General features: G+C 39.7%; 1 protein-coding gene across 1 annotated transcript in view; it reads left to right on the forward strand.

The window, feature by feature from the left end:
• The first annotated feature begins 596 nt into the window (after positions 1-596).
• Positions 597-15,838, forward strand: part of SDHAF3 (succinate dehydrogenase complex assembly factor 3) — a 34,618-nt gene continuing 19,376 nt past the window's right edge. Inside the window, exon 1 of the mRNA XM_055709107.1 lies at positions 597-812. Within this exon, the coding sequence (XP_055565082.1) occupies positions 651-812 (162 nt within the window). The 5' untranslated portion in view covers positions 597-650. The remainder of the gene's footprint in view (positions 813-15,838) is intronic.

Below are 15,838 nucleotides of genomic sequence, written 5' to 3' on the forward strand. Positions count from 1 at the left end.
AATATCCATGACCGTTGTTGACATTTGAAGATTTTTCCGTGTGGTTGGGTTGGCTGTGATGTTAAACAGCTGAAAAAAACTTTACGGAGAGCTGGAGAGCTGCAGCTCAGGCTGCAGGCGGATGGTAACAGAAAGCGGGAGCTTGGCGGTGGCACGAACCCCAAGCAGCCCCACGGACGCAGCGACACTCCTTGCTGCGTCGCCTCCCCTCTCGCACCCCTGCTTCAAAATGCAGATAAATCAAATGTCAGCGTGTGAAGCTTGGTTTTAGTGGCCTAATTCATTTGGGCCAAATTCTACCCGGGTATAAAGCGCACAGTTTGCTCTCCTGGTGGCAAACGCAGAGCTGAAAATTAACAGGGTTTTTAATTTTTATCACGGCCCCTGCCATCTTGCACACATCTTTCTGAAACAACGCGACTTGCTTATTCAGCCTCCATCGCTATTGCAATCGGTGTTTGGTAACGTTTGAAACCCTGCGCAGACGACCAGGGCCAGCACTTTCCACAGAGCCCGGCGCCGGGTCGGCCCGGCGCCCTCCCCCGCACCGCGCACAGCCGCGGCTCCCCGGCACCCACCGCAGCGCCCCCGGGCCCGGCCCGGCGCCCCGCCCCCGGTGCGGCCGCCTCAGGGCTCCGCCGGCCGCCGCCATGCCGGGCGCTGCGCGGCGCCTGTACCGGCGGATCCTGCTGCTGCACCGGGCGCTGCCGGCCGCCCTGCGGGCGCTGGGGGACCGCTACGTGAAGGAGGAGTTCCGCAAGCACAAGGCCGCCGGGCCCGCCGAGGCCCAGCGCTTCCTGCGGGAATGGGAGGCAAGTGCCCGCCGCCCCTCGGGAGTCTGACGGGGGCCGCCTCCCGACCGCGGGCCCGGCGGCCGGCGCCGAGCCCGGGCCTCGCTGCCGGCCTCCCCCGGCCGGGAGCCGCGGGGCCCGGCGGTGCGCAGGGGAGGCCCAGGCGAGGCCCGGGCGCCCGCCCCGGCGAGGGGGAGCGTCCTCTCGGCGGCCGGGCCCTGCCCCGCCGGCCCTGCCGTGCCCTGTCGCGGCCTAGCGTCGTTTAAGGATACGTTGTCGCAGAAAGGGCGACAGCAAGTGCCCGCTGGCTCCTTCGCTGGTGATTGCCACCGAGTGTGGGCGGCTGGCTCGTGTGCTTGGAGCGCCGGCCCCTGCCCCGCGCCCCTCGGGCCGGCTCGGACAGTCACAGAGTTCCTCGGGAGTCTGCATCCCCGGGCGGGTTGTCTTCTGTGGTTCTTGCTTCCCTGCCTCGTCTGTGATTATAACTGTGCTCACACAAGTATATCCAACAGAATGACAACAATTCTATAATTAGTAATATATACACATATAAAAATAGATGTGCACAATTATCTGTTTTTTATAATAATACATCATATAAATGTGTATATATATATTTATAACTACATACATAGATAATTGTCTAATTATAGTTAGCTAAATACTTAGGTGTAAATAACTTCCCTGTGAACTTGTGTTTCATTTTTGGGTGATGTTTTTTCAGAGTGTTTCCTAAGGAAATGCTGCTCCTGCTTAGCACTCCCTCCCCCCGCACCCAGTGGGTCCCAGGGAAGCAGGCTGCCCCCCGAGATTGGAGTGTAACAAGTGTCACAGCAGCAGGAGAGGGACATGCGAGTTGCTTCCCCCCCCCATGCCTGAACTTCAGCAGGTGCTAGCATGTTAATTGACCCCCAGAAATCCATATGGCAGGTGAATGTTATAGACACTTTGCAGAGGAAGAACTTCAATTAAAGCATGAAAACAACTGCAAGAGGCAGATCTATAGACAAGCTTCCCATCCGTTTTCATGCTCGGTGAACTACTGGTTTGGTAGTGGTTTTGAAACTCAAAACTATTTTCCTTCCTGTGGAAGGGATTTGTGTTCTGCTCTGCCCTGGAAGCTGGTTAGCATAGGAGTGTCCGGTGCCTCCTGGCTTAACAGCAGTAGGGTAATGGGGAGAGACCTGACCCATCCCTTCTACCTGCTGTACTTGAAATCCTGGGGGTAAAGCAGCTCCATTACCCTTGTGCCCGGGCATCAGGAACCAGCAGGGAGAACACTGCCTGGTATCCTCTTCAGAGGAGAGGAGTAAGTGTATTTTAATTGCCTCTTGCCAAATGATATGCCCTGAAATCGGGAAAGTTTGTTTCTACAGCTAAAATGCTTGATGCTATTGTAATTCTCAATTGCAGTTTACTTGATGTTGCCAAAATGTTTCCGCATCACTGCTTCCAATTTTAACATGAGCTAAAAAGACAAGTTACAGATTACTATTTTAGGTGCTAAAACCTTCCTTAAGATAGTTAAAGACAAGGAAGAAAATGTGTGCATTGAAATATCTTAAGTCATTTCTGTGAAGTAAACAAATAGTGAAAATGTTTCTCCGTTTTAAAATGTTTTAAAAGGAGATAATAGGGAAAAATGGGAAAAAAATTAGACTACAAGGAACAGAAGTTGAATTTTGAAACCTGACATTTAGTGCTATTAGCTATGATATGTTCAAGGAAAATAAACTAATAACTGTTTTGAGTGTGTGCATATAAAAAAATTTCCAAATATGTTTGCCTTCTTACAAGATGCTGGGAGATATTAGCACATAGTTAATGTCGCTCTTCTCATGTTTAATTTTTGTTTTATTCTTAGGGTTTTTTTCCCCCAAATAATAATCTGTTTCAAGGGTGGAATTTAAATCAGACTTTCACATTTTTGACCTGAGGGACTTGCTTTGTGGTTCCCAGCTCCTTGAAGACTTGAACTAGGTAACTGAGGAAGGTGGACTGTAGACAGCTTGCATTAGGTAACAGAGAAGGGTGCTCTGCTTCGTGTTGGAGTCCTCTTTGCACCCTTTCCTGGGCAGCAGGACACTCTTAATCAGAACTACATTGGAGGCTTTAGAATGGTTTGTGCAGAACACACCAGATACCTGCACCAGCACCCAGTTCTTGAAGGGCATATGAATCACACAGTGGTGTGTGAAGCTGTGATGTGCTACTTCGCATACATGAGCCGTAACCGTATTTCTTGCCTCCATATCTATTTTTATTAAAAAAACCCAAACGAAACAACAACAAAAAAATAAAGCCAACCCCAAACAGATCACTACAACATTAACACAAAATTAGGTTTATATTCCTTGTTGTTTTAGCAGGTTTTTTTGGGTAAAATGCAAAGTTACAGCTCTGGTAACAGTATTTTGGCATGTCGCACGTTAAGCACTTTTCTTCCCAATTTTCTTGCTCGTTAGGGTACGTGTATACCATACTGCTCTTTAGGGTTGTCAGTACTCAGCTTCCTTCTGGAAAAGTTCTTTCCTTGTATGTTCTGTTGCATGCAAGGTGTCTGGTGCAGGGTGGCCCAATGTCTCACATTACAGAAAAACAGTATTCATAATTTTGTATTAAAATAGTTTATATTAATGTATATTCACCAGAGGGTTAAGATTATGGCTGTGATGGTTACATTGATGTTTCTTGGCTTTGGCTAAGGACTTCAATATGGACTATAATCTTAATAAGCCACCCCATATGCTTCTTGAATGAAAATTTCCAAGGATGATTTACTTTAACATGGAACTACTTTCATTAAAACTCTTCACACTTTTTTGGGTAGTCAGACTTTCTGTGTGTGCTTGAATACACTAGTTCATCGTCTGCTTGTGGTATACTTTCTTGTCCTCCAATTGAATTTGTATTTGCTAATTGTTTGGCTGATAGGCCTGGTAAGTTAATGGCATTATGGTTGTGCCAGATGATCCCCTCCGCCCCCCGCCCCCCCCCCCCCCCCCCCCCCCCTTGGTATTTAAATCATGCTGATGCAAGGGGACTGGGCATATTGACTGTTTGTCAAAGAAAACAAGCTGAGCAAATTCCTTTATTTCTTGTGAAACATGGTGAAAAACCTGCAGGATTTTGCTGTTAAAAGCTTTAAAAAAACCTGTTAAATGAATCTTAATTTTACAGGGCATTCAAACAACTGTAGCTTCTAATATTGCTGTAGTTCTTTAATATTAGGTTCTGCTCCATGGCTTTTGGGAAGAACCCAAATCTCAGTGCAGGACCTGAATATTCAGCCTAACCCTCGGATGGGAGTACGGATATTTTGAATATCCTTACAATCCACAAAAGCACAGGTGGAACATTAAAGGGAGATTTCAAAGATTAATTTTAAAAAGAAATAAGTGTCAAAAAGAGGTAAAAAGGCTCCCAAATGATGTTGTCATAGTATGTGAATGATTCATATAGTTTTCTTGTAAAGATGAGAAGGGATTCCCTTGTTTGCCACGCACTGGAATTGAGGGGATTAGTGTTAGAACCCAACCATGTTGATGGCTGATGTCATTTTATAAAAAACCTAAACTGACCTGTTTGCATTTACAAAATAGGGAAACTATCCTTTGAATATTCTTGGAAGACTTCTTAAGTGAGTTAGACTCATAAAAATAGTCTGCAAGTGTGTATACATTTATATAAAAGTAAGAAAAATGTAAAATTTACATTGTTCTATCACTGGTGTTGGATTGATGGGTTGTGTCTTGAAACCTGCTGGAAAGTATTAAATGGGGATACAAAGAAAGCAAGCTTTGTGGTTCAGGATGGTTGTTCAGATAGATTCAAATTAAGTATATAAATTATTAAAATACATCCCTTTCTATTTTCTAAATATTTAATATTTTAATTAAAATAATTGGTACTCATTTACAGGAGGTGGCTGATATAATTAGATTGATAGTGATTATTACCTTGCAATGCTATTGAATTAATGTTGACAGATATGATAAGTGAATTAGTTCAACAGTCTTCTAAATCATGCGGTAGCTGATGAGAATGCTTACTTAAGAATAGGTAATACTACGATGATATTGATTACTTTATTCCAGGTTAGAAATGATATCATTTAGACTATTCAGCTAAGTAATTTCAGTAATAATTTGTTTTACATAATTTTAGTTAATTATTCTTTTAATTTTGAAAATTACCATTTCGTACTTAGCTTGACCCTGTAGATGGGAAGGTCTGGACTATCTTGAGTTGAGCAGAATCATTCTGCAAAATTACATGACATTTTCTCACATCTAACAGATTGAATAAATTGCCTTTGAAATGCTTTGTCCACTCTTGACTCTGAAAGCCTTTTTATAAGCTTTCAAGTGATCTGAGACTGATTTGGGAGCTGGCATCTGCTGTTGTGTACTCAGAGGAAAGGTGACCTTTTTTTCATTCCTGATAACAAATCTAAGCGTTATATTGGTAAAATTAGGGCGGAACTCTGTGTCTTTGGAGAACCTGGTCATGTAACCTCTCAAGAATGGCTAATTTTTGACTCAATATGATATTTGATATGATACAAATAATTGTCATTCATCAAATTAGTTTTCAATTGCCCATATCATTTGCAGTGTTTAGTTTGCTGGGATGATTGTGGGATGGTGTCATGATATTTTCTAGGACATAGTTGTTCTGATACATCTCTTTCTGCTTTTTAATTCTTTGGGGCAGTGTGATCTTCCCTCCACTACTTTCTTGATTTATTTTTCAGCTTCTGGCACTCAAAAATACATTGAGATGTTGAAAAGAGAATTTGAAGAGCAAATAGCCAAAGAAAGTTGGACAGGTGGAAGAGGAAGCTGTAGCCAGTACTGGAGTCAGACTGGGATGGGAATGGGATGTGTGGGGTGCCCTTTGTATTGTCTTTCAGCAAATGCAGAGGTTGCATAAGTCTAAAACTGCTGCTGACTTTCTGTATTCTGCTCTCAGTTTCAGTGAAATGCATTATATGTGTGATCTTTTCTTTGCCTGACAAAGAAATAAATTTTTTTGGAAGTGAAATATGACTTTTGCCATTTTATGACTTTAATAGAAGTTGTGAAATAAGATTTAAGAGTAGTATTTAATTATAACATTACCGGATACATTGGAATTTGCTTTTAGTCATTTTTGTGGCTATCTGGATGAAAAGTTTCTTATTAAGAGTAAATTCCTACTGAGACTTATGTATTTAGCCTCCACTTAGGGTGTTCACTGGATATTAATTTGTAAGAACTAAATTGGAGACAATTTCCTCTATTTTCTTTGGTATTTCTCAAAAGGCAGGAAAGAATTTCTCACTTTTCGGAGAGCTGCAGAGTTGTGGCTGATAAATTGAAGAGCATGTGGGATTCGGGTATGACCAGCCATGCCAAATCAGCCTGTTCCTCTGACCTGGTGTTCCTGGTGGCCTGTTTTGCTGTAAGATTTGAAGGCTACCTGTGTAAGATGGCAATTTTGCCTTGGTGCAGCCATGATATAGTGAGTTTCCTGAACCAGCATTCATGTGCAAATGTCCCTTTGAGCAAAAAAATTAAAGCAGAGGTTGACCACATGGATCCCTATAGCATAGTTTCACGGTAATAACAACTTTTTCATATCATGGCATCACTTCCATCCTTTCAGTGCTCCTTCAAATTTGGGTTTAGAAGCAGGAGCTGGTGTCTGCTCCTCTTCCACAGAGAATCCAGGCAGTCTGGAAGCTTTCTCTTGCAGAGGAAATTGGGGAACCCGGTAGGTACCTGATGGCTTGTGCATGATACATGCCCCTCATGAGAAGGGGCATTTGGTACTTGTCATCTGGAGAGCAGAGTCATTCACTTTCAGATTCATCTGCCCACTGCTAAGGCCAGTGGTTTCTTCTTTTTTTTTTTTTTTTTTTTTTTTTGTGTGTGTGTGGGTTTTTTTTGTGTGTGTGTACATATTGGTATAGAATAGCATTTGATTAATTTCTTTTGTTTAACTTTTTAATATGTAAATAGACTGCATTTTTTTTCTCCTCTATCAAAAATGGTGTGGTGTGGTCTGGATTTGATGGAGAATAAGACTTAAAGGCAAATGTGAGATTTTGTTTTAGACCTTTACTGTATTTTCCAAATTCAAAATTTCATAAGTTGTGACATCAGTACTCTCAGTGCTTCTGTCACGTTACTATGCCTATTATTTCTGTATTATCCTATCTATGATTGCATGTAGCTAGTCAGATGGCTGTCCTGATTACCGTGCCAGCCTGCTAGTTGAAGTTTTTATTTACAACTGCTCTGACAGGGAAGGAAATAATATCTGAGTCATTGGGGTCACGTCAGACAGAAATGTCAGTCACTTGTGTGTGCTAGTCACCTCAAGTTATAATACATTGCACAGTAAATTCCACTGAAGTGGTGGAATATTGTATAAATATGTGGAGTGCAAATAGGTTTATAAATTTCAGATGATTTGACTGTTGCATGTGTTTGTAAAGTATATGACATACCTTTGATATTTAAAGTGTGGCATTAATTAAATCCCAACTGAAATTTATTGGCAGAGTACAGCAATTTTTATTAGTTATAACTTTGGGGGGAAGTTTAAATTGCTGTAGAAGTGGGGTAAATCTCTAATATGTGTAATGTTTATTCCTTGCATTGAGTAGCACTGGCTTGGGAAATGAGCAGGGCATATTTATGTTAGTGCTCTCAGATCTGAAGACACTCTGGAGGTTTTGTGTATGCCTGCTCATAGAAACGTTCCTAATGAGTATGGGTTTGTGACAGCCAATGTGTGATTAGATCTCTAAATAAGAATATAGGAATGGTCAGGCACAGTAGAAGCAGAGCCAGCAGTTGAGCATTTACAGAATTGTCAATTTAAGAGGTAACTCAGGTTTCCATCTAGTGGTGGTTTAAAATTCCCTCCAAGGCATATAAGATCCAGCATATACATAACCATGCTAGCTAACATACTCTTAGTACTTGTGGATGTGTTTGAAACTTAGGAAATCAAAAGCCTGTATTATGTATTAATCATATACATAATAGCACATAATTCTCAGGGCCTCTAGATTTTTTTAAGTTAGAGCTGTAATGATCAGGAGTTTGTTATTTTGGCAGCATGCGTTCAGATCCCTGGGTAGTCTTTGAATCTAACAGTGTATTTGCTGCAAATTAGCTTGATTTCACTTTTTCAGTGTTCCTTGACAGCCATTTCAAAAAGTTTAACTTGGTACAGGTTACAGAAAGAAAACTGATGTCTTAAAAACTTACATTTAAGTTGTATGTGTGCGAGTCCTGTTCGATTTGTCTTAGAGTTTAAAAAAAAAAAAAAAAGAAAAAAAAAAAAGAAGAGGAGGAGATGTGTATTTTGAGTGCTTTGCCCCCATCAGATAATATTGATGTAAATAATCCACAAATCTGTTGAACTTTGTTGTATTTTAAGACAATGTTGTGGGTCAAACAGACAAACTGAGTATGAATTGGAATTGCAAATTTATAAGGATTTCTGCTTGTTTGTGTTTTATTGACACCTTCCTTCTAGCATTTGTTTGGTACTTGTGTCAATATTGTCAGCTTGTAGTGTTCTGTAAGCATGGTAGGCTTTACTGTGTTTTCAGTGCATTTCCACTACAAACACTGCCAACTTTCCACAAGTGCTGTCAAGTACCATATTTTGTAATTACTGCAGTAATATTATGAGTGCTGTAATTGCACATACTGTATAGATGTGCTTTTCTGTCCTGTGTAGACACAAAATTGATATTCTCTGCGAGTTAAAATGAGACCTGGAGCACATCTGAGTAATTGCTTTGGAACTGTTTTTTTTTTTTTTTTCTTCTTTCTTTTTCCTTCTTTCAGCATAATGCGGGGTGTCTGCACAAGTAGCATTATACAAATTGCAGGAATTTTAAAGTCCCAGATATGTGTTTCACATCTGAATACAGAGCTGTACTTAGGACACACTGATGTGTTTGGACCCATTAAGGGATGGAAGCTTTTTTTATACAACTCACTAATATTAAAGTCAGTTAATCAAATATGGGTTTTTTTGCAAGAAGCTGAACCTCAGATTTTGGCAGTATTCTTGTATTTAGTAGCATCTTTCTTAGGCTTCATGTTGCTTTAGCCATCTTCTGTCATGCCAAGAGCTTTGGCTGACTGTCTACAACCATACATCTTCTAATCGATGCCCTGCTATTTATACAGATCACTCCTGGGAATATACTGCACAGAAAATTTCTGCTGAAATGTTTTTATTTCTATGTCTCAAAGCTGCTGAATTCAAACTGCATTTTTTGAAGGATATGATTGGGAAAACGTGTTTAATCATAGTGTCTGGTAAAATGTTAGAATTTATAGGTTTTTAAAGGTTATTTCCATAAGTAATGTTAAAGAAGTATTTCTAATGAAATGTTTATTATACTAGAAGTAAGTTAGAAGTAATATTAGAAGTAGCGTTACTGAATGTTGATACGCTCCTTTTTTGTTATTTCAGGGGTATTAGTGAGAGACAGAGCAGGAGGAGGTGAAAGAGAGCATGATGCACTTTCCCTCCCTCCCTGCAGTAACTAGCTAAATCTGTAGAATACTTTCTAAATTGATCTTGCACCCATCTTTCAAAACTGTCCAGCAACTGATCCTTGAAATATAGATGCATATTCCCTGGCTCCATGGGAATTCCTGAATGGTGTAAAATTTGTACACTAGTTTTAACCTTATTTATACTGTTTTTTTCTTTTTCCTGGACTATTCTATTCCACAATTTAGAGGAAATGAACAGATAATTAGGTTAATGTAACATTTTTTTTTCCTTTTCTTTTTTTTTTTTTTCTTAATCTGAACTAGAAGCTTGATGGAAGGGTTCAAACTTGGGTCCCCAGCACCATTGCTTCTTTGGAGGTCATGCTTGAAGGTATTGAATCGGTTTGTTAGTGTTGATATCTGCATGGAATGAACCAGAGAAACTGATTTATTTTCTGTGGACCACCAAATACCATTTAGCTCATAATCAGTTTGTTGCTTTTTACAGTTGTGTAGTGGAAGCATATGGTCTTTGTAATGAAGCTGAGTTTGTATGCTGTTTGATGTATATGCAGTCTGTATTGAGGGAAGAATTCATATTACATTAGCAGTGTTTGAAACTTCTTTACCTTCTGACTGAAGTTTGTAATGCCCTCATGTGTAGTCTGATAGCTAATTTTTGACTTGATAAATGAAGTAGCTTTGATAGGACTGCAGTTTTTGAAGTGTACACATGATGGCACCAAATACTTAAATTGGTCAGGCTTGTGCCTCTGCTGGAAACCAGTAGTACGTTTTCTAATACAAACTAGAATTGTCACGGATTCAGTTCTTCTTAAATTATTACAGCATGTGTTGAGATTTGTTAACGTCCTGCTGTAGATTTTTGAGAAGGCTTTTTAATGCAAAAACTTTACTGTGGTTTCCACCTGGTTTAGCCTTAATATTTTCGTGATGTGCTTTCTGGTTTTGATTTGCATTGGGGTAGTTTGCCACCCCAGTAGTGAAATGCAGCAGCAGCCACCCCAGTAGTTCGCAGTGTTTAGCATGGCTACATGGCTACTCCTTGGTATCCTAGCAGGAAAAAGGGCATCTACAACACTCCATTACCCTTCAAAGTGTTGCCCTAGCACTTCTGTTTCCCCAGTGGTGCTGGTTTGCTTTTCTGCAGCCCATTTTGCTTTTGTCTGTTAAGAAATGTATCTGAACTCCGCAAAGAGATCTTGTATATGCCTCTTTCACGCTTTTTTTTTTTTTTTGAGTGCTGATCTCTCATTTTATGATGATTTTTACTCAAACTGCATTTCACAATTTGTAGATGAGTCAAACGTGATGGAGAACCAGCCGAAGATAAACACCCTGCACTAACGTCCATGATACTTAAAAAATTAAATAATATCCTAATCATATTCTAGGAACTTTATAGACTGCCAGCGTATGACTACGTTTTTCAACAGATATTGGCATGGTGAAAGTCCCCTGCAATTAGAAGGTTCTTGAAGTTCTTCAAAGTCTTTTTCTCATAGTCTTGTGATTAAACAGTCCAACACGATAGGTTCGCTTCATTCATTCCTCTTCAGGCTTTTCTCTGGCACATTCATCAGTTTAAATACTTTCTTCTTTGTGTACTCCTAATAGATGTGTATGTTTGACATAGTGTATTGTATTGTGTTCCTTTATTTTTCCCCATTGCAGTCTTTCTTTCCGAGTTGTCATCTTGTAATCTAGGTCAGTAATGTAAATTTTCCAGTAAGCCCAATGAAATACCATTAGTACCTCCATCAGTGATTATACCTAGGCTACACCTTGGACATACACAGCAGCTCCCTGGTTTCCACCTGTAGGCTTCTAATGCTGTGGGGCTGGAAGGGAGTTTGGAACTGCTGTGACCAGGTCCCCAGGGTGATGAGGACACCAGGGCTGAGTCTTTCTGTGGGTATGGCTTTTGTTCACCAACAGCAACCTCTCATAATTTCTCAAAGTCTAGCAATTGGATGATTGTTGTTTCAAATTAACATTGGATAATTGTAGCTGGATAACCAGCTGGTTCTTTAGCCGCGTATCTGATGTCAGATGTCATATATTATGACAGATGACATAAAAGCACACCTTAGCTTGCTACTGTGGTATCAGGAAGGGAGATAATTACCACAGTATCTTTCTGCTGTGGTTTCATCTGACTAACTTGGCAGCTGAGAAGAGTCATTGCAGAGTTCTGATCAGCCACGGTAGCCCCCAGCAGAGTATGCCCAGAGGAGATGGAGCCTCTGCATAGACAGGAAACTCTCTTTTTAAAAAATGTATTTTATTTATTTTATTTTTTTCATATGGGATCTATTGAGTTTTAAAGTGATTATATTCTCGGAAGCGTACAGTAATAGCCCAATATGCATGTTTTTTTCACCAGAGGAAAAACTTCATTGTTAATTGTTAATAATGCCACATTTTAGATGCTGTTGCAAAGTACATTGGTATTGCATAGTGCATAGGAAGTTTTCTTTAAAAATGAAAATACAGTATGAAACCATATTTATTCCTGGACATGGGTAAAACATTTAAACTGAATCTCTTACTTTTTTCCCCTGTCCCTTCCAAAACAAGTATGGCATGTGTTAGTCATCCACTGTGATGTTTTAGGCCAAAAAGCTATAGTCTGCCACAGTTAGAGGAACCATGGCTTACAAGAATAGCACCTCATGGAAAGCGTAGGTCAGCTTTAGGCTGTGGTGAAAGCAGTTTGCTGAAAAATTAAGGAGATTCTGGTGCATCTTGAAATGACTTGTTCTGTGGATGTACTTAATTTACGGTACTTTAAATTTGGTTTAGTGCTTAGAATTAATTTTAAGGTGTACAGCAAACCGTGATATTCAGCTGTTTTCTAGGCCTCTTGAATTTTTACATTCAGCTGATTGTTCACAGTGAAGTGAGCTTTTTAACATCCATTACAGTGAGTCATTGTAAGAATTTATTTAAGAGATCCATGATGTGAAGAGTTTTAAATAAAACCCCATATATTATGTCCTTAGTGGTTTACAGAGATGAGATCTTGTATAGCTGTGGGTTTTTTTCACTAGTCCCACTGCTGATGGAGTAGTGAAAAGCAATTTCTTAGTCAGCGCTAGCAATGCCATTCTGGTTCATGGGCAATTCAGTACCATCACTATAACTGAAGTGAGTTACATTGTTAAGAAAAACATCATCATCCTATCAGTCAAGATGCAAGTGAAAGTTGCTTTGTGAATAATGTGAACTCCGATTTTCCTTTTTTTCCCTGTCTTTTGTTTTTTTAGTTGGTGAATCTGATTTTTGTGAAGTGCTTGTCTGCCAGCAGATGCCACTCCTTAGCAACAGACTAATTTCCCAAAATTGACCAGATAGAGGAAAACAGTTGTGGTAGACATTTGTTTTTAGAAACCTTGATGGCAGTTTGCCTGGGATTGTCTTTGTTTTCCTTGATAAGAACAACCTATGCTATAAACAAATATTTATATTTTACAAAGGAGCTGTTTAAAGTTTTGTTACCTGCTGATGCATTAAACCCCAGGGCTGGAAAAATGTCAGTACAGAGAGTAAGATGCCTTTATTGCTCAAAGTTTTGTGTAGAGCAGTATTTTAGTTGAATAGAGGATGACCCAGGAATCTTTTAGGACTCAGAAGGCTTCCTTATGGAAGCATTTTGGGTGGTGGAAAGGTGTCTGTATTGGGATTTCTGTAAAGGTGTAATGAGGAGGATGACTTAGAAGCCCAAGTCTTGTTGACTTGCAATAGGACAAGTCCTTATAAAACCTTTAGGCATATTGAAAAACAGCTGGCCAAGTTGTAAGTGCACCTGCCAAGAAAGAACTTAGAAGCTGTGCAGTGAAAATAGACAAGGGGATCCTGGACAAGAATATTGTTTGTCTTTGCTAAATTTTGGAAAGACATCATCCTGCGATTAGATGTCCTGGGATCTGAATATGGCATATTGCTATCTCCAAACTTTAAACAATTGTCTTCTTAACAGCTGATGTTTTGGATGTGGGTGAGGTCTGTCTTGGCCTCTGTAGACATCTACAGTAGAAGACTATTTTGATAATTGGTAAATATGGTTAGACCAGCAGACCTTGGACTGAGGTGATGGATGCTGTCTTTCTAGCTCCGACACCTTCCATCTGGATGGATCCAGTCTGCCAGTAATGGAAGGCTTCCCAGTATGGCTAACAAGTTCTTGATTTTTCACACTCATATCCACCTGTGTGTGTTGTTCAAAAGGTTTAGTTTTATGTTCCTGGTGAGATAAGGTCTGTTAACTATATACATTCCCCCTGCCCCCCTAATGTAAAAATAATGTGGACCACTGCTTGTCGCTGGCGGGAAACCTGTGAAGATCTGGGCATGCCACACGGACCCTGGAGAATTAACTGTGAAAAAAGCCATCTGGGCTAGTATCATTGCATTCCTGCATTTTTCCTGGGAAGGGGCTCCTTCAAGTTGTAGTTTGGGCTGTATAGTTTGGGTTTTGCTCACAAGGCAGCCCGAGAATGGGCAGGATCAGAGCAGACCGTATGTCAGTTTAGATATGCCCTTGCCAGTTTGCTGCAGTCTGTCTGGTAATTTTCTGGAAATGGCTTCATTGTAAGATGAAAACATTTTGTTTTGCTTTGTTTTCTAAAATGTAACTTTCTGTGTCTGAGATGTTTCAAAACTAAGATGTTTTAGTTATTGTATGTTTTTTCCAGTGGTAAAGATTAATTTCTGTGGTTGTTTATATTCAACTTAGTCTGAATGGAAAAAACATAAAGGGATGCTTAAAAATGTTTGAGTCTAGTGGGGAATAGCAAAACCAATTAAAATGGAAACATCAAGGTGGAAGGTTAGCATTGACAGCTACAGGTTCTTCTCCTGAGTGTATATTGTATGATTCCAGATAAATAGATATTAAGCTGTTTTGCAAGAAGTGGGGAAACATGGAAACGGTATTTCTGAACTGAGTGATGTGTTCATTAAACAGTTGAGGTTTGCTGTGTATTGAAACTCACATCCTAAAATAGCATTTAACTAAAGAATTGATCAAAAGAGGAATGTCACTATTAACTTTTCAAAGTTGAACAAACTCATGGTCGTAGAGTGATATTTTGTGTGTGTCTAGCTTGAAAACGTATTTGGGGATTTTTTATCAGCATTTGTTTAATAATTACTTTACCACTAACCTGTTTTCCTAAAGGGCAATATGGACCTTGCTTTTATATTCATCAGCTCTTCCTAGGAAATTTTATAATCTGCATTTTGTTTTATTAATGTAATTTTCAGGAAAATTTTTTTCTGATACCATCTGACGTTACAGCAAACTTGTTTCTATCAAGGACGTTTTCTGTACCATTGACTAGTATAAACTATCCAGTGATAACAGGTGTTTCACAAACTGAATTTTCTAGACATCAACTACTTCCAGCCCTTTAGGATTGAGGTTTTCTTTGGAATACATGTAAGTATAGATACACACTATACTAATATGGTGTATTTCAGGGGTTCGATGCCATCTGCTTCATTGAGTATTTAGCGGTTTTGACCTGCAGCAAAGCATATTGCAATCATAAGATGCTTTCAGTGGGTTCTTCTGAAATTGCGGATGTGCCAGACAGTCTTCTCAATGAACAGTAGCAATGTTGTGCTGCCTTCTGTAGGGATGTGGTTGAGTCATGGCCACCTAATCGGTAATATCAGTCACAAAAAATTGGAAGATTTTCCCTTTTTTTCTTGAGTTCCTGGTGGCAGAATTATCTATTGTTGATAACACTGGTAAGTCCTTTAGGTTGGGAGGTGGCCAGTTCAGTGGTGATGCCAGTAGAGGGGCAATGAGTGAAATTTGAAGGAGTGAAATGAAGCGTAACAAGATGTTGGCTGCCTGGATTATGGAATAGTTCCCGAAGGAAAAGAGAGGTTAGTCTGAAGAGCTGTTAGGTTAGTAAGAAGGAAAACCATCTTGGATTTGCTGTACTTTTAGTAAAAGGTATGTCGGACAAAATAATCAGCATTCCAACATGCTGCAGTTTGTAACACTGTGGTTGAAACAGAGGCAGGAGTCTGGAGGGGGTCTGCTAAATGCTTTATAGTTTTCTTGGCCTTTGATTTTGACTGCTAAATTGACATACATTGAACTTTCAAACTTTGTTACTGAATGTATGCTTGATTTTGCAGTGACTAGCCTTTTTGAAGGCCCTTGGATACTTTTTTGCAACATAACACTGTGGAGAACAAACTGAGAAATGTTGTTGCCCTATTGTCATTGATAATTGGAAGGTATTTGTTCTGTTAATAAAATAAACACGTACAACAGAATATGAAGAATACTAGGTACAGTACTAATTTTTTTTGGTTTTTACTGAGTAGAATTGAAAATTAACAAATAGAAGATAAATTTGTATCTTGCTTAAGGACATAAAATACTTTTTTTTTGTTGTATTCAATACAGCATGGTTTTAGATGGTAATTTTTACTTAAACTATTCGTAAATATTGCTTATGGTTGAGACGGGAAACTAGATACACAAGG

Source organism: Falco cherrug, chromosome 4, assembly GCF_023634085.1.
Source record: "Falco cherrug isolate bFalChe1 chromosome 4, bFalChe1.pri, whole genome shotgun sequence".
NCBI lineage: Eukaryota > Metazoa > Chordata > Aves > Falconiformes > Falconidae > Falco > Falco cherrug.